The sequence below is a fragment of the Salpingoeca rosetta genome, assembly GCF_000188695.1.
Source record: "Salpingoeca rosetta unplaced genomic scaffold supercont1.1, whole genome shotgun sequence".
Classification (NCBI taxonomy): domain Eukaryota; class Choanoflagellata; order Craspedida; family Salpingoecidae; genus Salpingoeca; species Salpingoeca rosetta.
This window is the reverse complement of record NW_004457740.1, coordinates 2,430,629-2,437,731: the sequence shown is the minus strand read 5'-3', so window position 1 is coordinate 2,437,731 and position 7,103 is coordinate 2,430,629. Positions and strand designations below refer to the sequence as shown.

The 7,103-nt window shown below is 55.0% G+C and overlaps 3 protein-coding genes across 3 annotated transcripts in view; 1 reads left to right on the top strand and 2 right to left on the bottom strand.

Moving 5' to 3' along the window:
* Positions 1-103: 103 nt before the first annotated feature.
* On the bottom strand, positions 104-2,816 carry PTSG_00539 (uncharacterized protein). Its single transcript, XM_004999030.1, has 7 exons — positions 2,566-2,816; positions 2,257-2,345; positions 1,785-2,096; positions 1,497-1,568; positions 1,136-1,171; positions 580-966; positions 104-418 (listed from the first exon to the last, which is right to left on the bottom strand). Exons 1-7 carry the CDS (start codon positions 2,805-2,807, stop codon positions 375-377), a joined length of 1,182 nt encoding a protein of 393 aa, XP_004999087.1. The 5' UTR covers positions 2,808-2,816; the 3' UTR covers positions 104-374.
* Positions 2,817-3,077: 261 nt separating this feature from the next.
* PTSG_00538 (uncharacterized protein) lies at positions 3,078-5,962 on the bottom strand. Its single transcript, XM_004999029.1, has 6 exons — positions 5,716-5,962; positions 5,442-5,500; positions 5,274-5,314; positions 4,918-5,118; positions 4,223-4,554; positions 3,078-3,878 (listed from the first exon to the last, which is right to left on the bottom strand). The coding sequence occupies exons 1-6, from the start codon at positions 5,949-5,951 to the stop codon at positions 3,104-3,106; spliced, it is 1,644 nt and encodes a 547-aa protein (XP_004999086.1). The 5' UTR covers positions 5,952-5,962; the 3' UTR covers positions 3,078-3,103.
* A 2-nt stretch (positions 5,963-5,964) lies between these two features.
* PTSG_00537 (uncharacterized protein) overlaps positions 5,965-7,103 on the top strand; it is a 10,213-nt gene continuing 9,074 nt past the window's right edge. The window contains exons 1-2 of the mRNA XM_004999028.1: positions 5,965-6,605; positions 6,869-7,005. Coding sequence (XP_004999085.1) covers positions 6,121-6,605; positions 6,869-7,005 — 622 coding nt within the window. The 5' untranslated portion in view covers positions 5,965-6,120. The remainder of the gene's footprint in view (positions 6,606-6,868; positions 7,006-7,103) is intronic.

Genomic DNA, 7,103 nt, shown 5'->3' with positions numbered 1-7,103 from the left:
CGTGTGTGTGTGTGTGTGTGTGTGTGTGTGTGTGTGTGTGTGTGTGTGTGTGTGTGTGTGTGTGTGTGTGTGTGTGTGTGTGTGTGTGGCTTTGCGCTGCAGTGATGTTACATCCTTTTCATAATCGGACTGTATGATAGTGGGCATGTGTGCTTCCATTACAACCGAAACAGAAACAGAAAGTTTGTGGTATGAACAAGCAGGGGGGTGGGGTCTCGAGAGCATGCCACAGGCAAGACACGCCATCACCGTGATGGCAGTGGGATAACACAGGAGAGAAAGAATGGCCAAGTGGTGCTGCGCAGTAACGGGCAGCAACAGCAGCGGTTTGCTGGCCATTGGATTGCGAGAATGTGTGCGTGGTTACCGGTGACTTAGGAGCAGACTTCGCCGTGCTGCACCGTGTACACGCATCCGCCTGCACAAAATACAAACGAACATGATGGGGCAGCCACGAACAGCGGTGAGCACAGGACACATGCACCACACTTGAGGAAACACGAACAGGATACAAGACCTGAGTAAACACACGCACACACACGCACACACGCACATACGCACAGACACACACACACACACCGTTCTTGGCCTTGTTGGATGCGCGTTTCCTGAGCTGGTCCTTGAGCGCTTGCGAGCGCGTGCTGCGCTCCTTCTCCCGAGACGTCCGCGAAAATCGCTCCCGACCCGCCGACGACGACGACGACGACGACGACGATGATGATGATGATGATGATTGAGGCGGTGGTGTTGGAGCTGTTCGCGGCAGTTTTGTGGTGGTTCGCTGTTTGGACGCTGATGTTGCCTTTCCCCTCCTCCTCTTGTTCTTCTTCTTCGTCCTTCTCGATGACGATGAAGGCATCGTCTTCCGTGACGACGACGACGACGATGACGATGATGACGACGATGATGGCATGCCATCCCCAAACCCTGGAAACGCGCCAAAGGCGTCCAAGCCCGCGTTCAAGTCTGCGTCAACATACACATAAATAAAACGGCGTGCGACATTGGAGTACGCAGGCAGTTGCGCATGAGAAGAAGTAACGAAGCAGCACGTCGTGACAGACACACACACACACACACACACACAAACATACATGTGCGCACATAACAACTGCATGTGCAAGTGTGAACGCACCTCCGAAGAGAGATCCAAGGCCTTCAAAGGCGCCCCCTGTCAAACAAGTACCGCGCAACCAATTGTAAGCAATTACATAGACGTCAAAGATGCGATATTGTCAACAGTCGTTACAGTAGGATGGCAACAACGTGCAAAACTCGGTTTGAGTTGCGAAACGTGATGCATCACACATCAATGCACGTGTCACACATCAATGCACGCGTCATACATCAATGCACGCGTCATACATCAATGCACGTGTCATACATCAATGCACAAGCCATACATCTCATGTCGTGCATCACTTCAATGCACAAGCCATACATCTCATGTCGTGCATCACATCGCACACCCCACATATCAGCATGGTTTCCCGTACCGAACATCGACGAGGGTGGCCTGCCAGTCGCTGGTCCGCGGCGAGCATTTGAAGGCCTGGTGCGCGCCCGACCTGGCCAGTTGAAAGCAAGGAGGTCGGGGATACGTGAATGAGCAGCAGAATCTGCATGCAAAGCACCACGGAGGCTCTCGCGTCTCACACACGTCGCATGCAAAAGTGGGGAATACAAACGAACACACACACACACACACACACACACACACACACACACACACACACACACACACACACACACACACACACACACACACACACATACACACACACCATGGTTTGCGCCACGCTCAAAGTGAAAGTTCTTGAAGAGCGATTCGAAGGTGCGGTCAAAGTCGTCATTAGTGCCGGACGAGGACGAGCTGGAATAAGTGTAGAACTGCTGCTGCTGCCCGCCGCCAGCCCCGCCAGTGCGGAAGAATTTGCTGAACACGTCGTTGACAGGCACGTCCTGGTATGGCTTTGGCTTCCAGCCGCCCTGTTGCTGTTGGAACTGCTGGTGCTGCCCGCGAGCACCGCCACCTGGGCTGCTGCGACTCATGTCATAGTTCCTTCGCTCCTCCTCGTTGCTGAGCGTTTCATATGCTGCACCAGGCAAAAGTGGTGTGAGCTCAGTCAAGCCAAAAACAAACAGGTGGCAACCGCAAGCATGGGCCGCTGTATGCATTGCACGCAGTGCCACGAAGCGCGTGTCTCTAGTGCAAACGTGAATGTGTGTGTGTGTGTGTGTGTAACAAGAACTTACCTCCTGTGATGGCGATGAAGTTGTCTTCGGCGTGCTCGTTCTCGCGGTCCTTGTCAGGGTGACACTTGACGCTCATTTTCTTGAATGCCCTGTCGAGCACCATCAAGGGTGCAAGCAAGGCAGGTGTGAGTGTAGCAGTTCGTGTGCTTGAAAACAAAGTACATAGTCGTCATGCACCCGCCCACGCACACACTCACTCACACTCACTCACTCACTCACTCACACTCACCCACACTCACTCACACTCACTCACTCACACACTCACACTCACTCACTCACTCACTCACACACATACGCACACACACTCACCTTCGAATGGTCTTGTCATCTGCCTTTGAGTTGACGCCCAACACCTTGTACAGTTGCCCTTTGTCGTAGTGTTTTCGCGCCACGTCACAATCCGGCAAGGTGAGGTCTTCCGACTTTGCTGCAGAACAAGGAGCTGGTGCGTCTCCCAAAACAAGCAGTACCGCTAAAGCCAGCGTCACGAATGCCGGCCCTTTTTGTTGCCCCATCCTCGCGTGCACGTTGGAGCTTGTTCGTGTGTACATGTGTGTGGGGGGAGGGAGGTGAATGACGCTGGCGAGCAGTGCAACGTCAGCGTCAGCGTCAGCCAGAGTGCAGCGGTTTCCACGAAACACAGCCGTCTGCGACATCATAAATTGTATACGTTGATTGCTGGCACAACAACCACACACACACACACACACACACAAGCGCACACACACACAAGCATACACACACACACACGCACACACACACACATAAGCACACACAAGCACACACAAGCACACACAAGCACACATAAGCACACACAAGCACACACAAGCACACACAAGCACACAAGCTAAAAGGGGTGGAGGAGGTAATCTTTGAACGCCTTGGGTGCTTCGTAGTAGGTGAGGTTCTTGAGGGTGTATCCAAACTTGCCCAGCCTGGGCTCCAGGTCCTTCATCAAGCGCGAGCACTGTTTTGAGCTCCAGTCCGTGTTCGCCCACTTCTCCGCCCAGTCAAACACAGAGCCCGTGTGCACCTGGACATGCGACCGCATGTTGCCGTAGTACGTGAGCAGCTTGCGTCGCTTCGCGGTCGCGCCATCATCGCCCACTTCCTCCACGTCTGCCTCCTCCGCCAGGCCGTCGTCGTCGTCCTCGTCATCTGTGCGGTCGCCTTGCAGCGCCTTGTTGATCAGCAGGTCCCGCGCCTCCTTCAGTGCATCCAGGTGCTTCTGCAGAACCGCCTTCTGCTCCCCATCCGCTGTGCGATCCAGCTCCTCTTGCGTGCGCTCAACAACGGCGTCAATCGCAGCCGTGTCGGCAACGCCCGCCGCTGCTGTTGCGCTGCCATCTCCACCAGCGCCAGCGTCGGCCGTGCCATCACCACGGGGCTTGGTGTTGCCACTGCTGTTGTCTTTGCTTGCCTGCTCCCCCGCCTCTTCCTCCCCTTTGCCACGCGTGCCAGGCGTGCTGCGGCGCACTCCGCGTGGCGGTGGTGAGTAGTCACTCGGCTTGTAGTTTTCGGGGCGGTAGAAGTCCGGCAGCGGCACGCGCGCGTTTGGCGCCTTGATGTACCGGCCATCCTTGTCAAACCAGTTGGGGTGCGTCTTGCGCAAGCTCGTGTACCTAGCATCATTGCGGTGTGTGTGCATGCGTGTGTGTGTGTGTGTGTGTGTGTGTGTGTGTGTGTGTGTGTGTGTGTGTGTGTGTGTGTGTGTGCGTGTGTGTGTGTGTGTGTGTGTGTGTGTGTGTGTGTGTGCGTGTGTGTGTGTGTGCGTGTGTGTGTGTGCGTGTGTGTGTGGCAGGTGTGTGGTCAAATGCGCGTGAACTGCTTTGCAACACCAAGGAAGACCACGACAATCATGGACCAGCCAAGCAAGCATCAGTACGCTTCCACACCAAGCCAGCAGTCCCCCTTGCATGCATGCAAGCATCGAGCCACCCACACATGTAAGCCCTTCTGCTCGCACCAGTGGATGTATTTTGCTTCGTCAGAGGTGCCCCCGTCGATGTCCAGCTGCACGTTGGGCGGGAGGTGCAAAAACTCAAAGATTTCATTGGCGAGGTTCTGAGTTGCCTCGTGGCCAAGCCCCAGCAACTGCTCAAACTGCACCACGACCACGTTCTCTAGGTGCTTGATGTCGTCCATCAGGTTCTCGTGCAGGGTGAGCCACTGCCGCAGCTCCAAGTAGCCGCACCCATATGACTTCTGTGTCGGGTACTGCCTGAACACAAAGTCAAACGCGCCAAACGGGTGCCGCATGATAATCACAAAGTACGTCCGCTCCCGCGTAAACATCTCCTGTGTGTGTGTGTGTGTGTGTGTGTGTGTGTGTGTGTGTGTGTGTGTGTGTGTGTGTGTGTGTGTGTGTGTGTGTGTGTGTGTGTGTGTGTGTGTGTATGTATGTGTGTGTGTGAGTGTGTGTGTGTGTGTGTATGTATGTATGTGTGTGAGTGTGGGTGTGAGTATACATGTGTGCGTGTACATGTGTGCGTGTACATGTGTGTGTATACATGTGTGTGTATACATGTGTGAGTATACATGTGTGCGTGTACATGTGTGCGTACGTGGAACAGAGTACGTCATGGTCACCAGCAGCTGCACTCTGCTGTACTGTACAACGCAGCAGCAGCAAAACGCAACGAGTCGCCATTTCCTGCATACCTGCAGGAAGCGGGTCATGGTGATGTGGCGCGGTGACTTCTCGACCAGATACGGCTTGCTTGTATTCCAGTACTTTGCCCAAGAGTTGTACAGGCTGAGCCGGTTGTCTGCCGTCAACCGCGGATCCGTCTCATCCATGTACGCTTCTCCGTTGAAGGCATATGAGATTACGCCGCCCAGATCGTGAGCGGGCTTGTACACCTGCAAGGTGCAACGAGTGTAAGCACACACACGCGCAAGCACAAACACACAAGCGTACAAGAAGGGGGGAAGTGTCAGGTGAGACTTTGTCATGGCATGAGCTGAAGCAAAGAAACCATCACCATTGCGTTCATGCCTGATGGAGATCCACTTACATTTTGCACATGCTGGCCCTCATTGGCGGCCTTGCCCGTGCCTGGAAGCATCCATCGCAGTCACAATGTGAACAGGAGTTGATGCATCGCAATGGACAATGGAATTGTGTGTGCATGTGTGCGTGCATGTGTGTGTGTGTGTGTGTGTGTATGCCTGATGGCTGTCACCTTTGAGCGCGGTGGCATCCTCGTGCTCGCCGATGATCAAGTCGAGCAAGGTGGTGCCGCTACAAACATTAGAGCAGCATGTCGTTCACGGTTGGCACAAGCACAACAACAACACCGTGAGTGTCAGCCATCCAGCACAAGCACAACAACAACAACAACAACGTGAGTGTCAGCCATCCAGCACAAGCACAACAACAACAACAAGGTGAGTGTCAGCCATCCAGCACAAGCAGCGACGCACACACACACGCACATACACGCACGCACACACAACCTGTGGTGAGCGCCGACGACAAACACAAACTTGTGGTCTGCAATCTCCTTGGGCAGATCGCCCGGGATCGCGTTGGGAGCTGCCTCTGCTCCTCCTGCTCCTGCCCCTGCTGCTGCTGCTGCTGCTGCTGCCCCTGCTGCTGCTGCTGCAACGGCGCTGTCACCAACACCAACCACAGTCACGACAACCAGCAGCGCAGCGATAACCGCCGCCATTCCTGCACGAACCACCTTCATTTCATTCAGCGTGAAGCAAACGAAAATACACCAGCCAACACCAACAACGCTTGTTGCTTGCTTGGTGTTGTGTGGTTGTTGTTGTTCCCTTCTTTTGCTTCCACCTGCATTGCCTCCTCCCTGCTGCCATCCCACTCCCCACACCCCTGCTCCGCTCGTGGCTGCCGCCATGACGTGTGAGAGGGGCCGCCGTGGAAGAAGGGGTTGCAGTTGCTATGACAGCAACTGTCACAGCTGCTATCACAACAAGCACAGTGCAGAACGAAGAAGCACAGCAACGAGCAGCAACACATGTCGCCGCCACTTGACGTGCGGTGCACCTGCTCTTCATCATGCTCCTCGGTCGCTGCTGTGCACAACGTTGATGGTCCTCGCATTGCTGGGTCTGTATGGTGCCTCGGCGCAAGAAGCCCAGGTTGCCGTCAACCTCGTGTGCACGGCAGGCTCCTGCGCAAACGTCAGCCAGCCTGTGATCCTGAACACCCCTACACGCGTCGGCTTTGGAGTGGTGCAAGTCCCCACAGACACGTCCACCGCCGCGCAGCAGGTTGCAGATGAGAACAACCTGATGCGCCGTGCCTTCGTCTGCAGCTTGGATGGAGGTCCATACACGGCGTGTGCCGCAAACCCAGACGGGCCCGGTGCTTTGCAAGAGTACGTTGCTTCTTCATGTGTGCTTCTGCTTGTGTGTGTGTGTGTGTGTTTGAGGACGTGCTTGCGGGTGTACACTTGCACGCTTAGGTGCTGTTCCTCCCACCTTCAGTCGCTTACTGCTGTCACCTCTCTGCTTCGATGACTCACTCTGCCACTCATCATCTCAACAACGTTCACACACACACACACACACACACACACACACACACACACACACACACACACACACACACACACACACACACTTGCGAATTGTATGCTAGGTATGCACCGGTGGGACGTCTGGCAGATGGGCAGCATCAGTTCTGCGCCCGCGCCGTTCTACCTGATGCGCAACAAGTTTCTTCTGACGCATGCCCAAGCCAGTGTGGTGCAATCACTTGCCTTTCCTTCGTGATCGGTACGCCACTCACCCCCTGGTGCCATGGGTTTGCTTTTCACCCTACCCTGAACGCGACGTGGCTCCCCACCCAGGCTTTTGAACAGTTCCACACATCC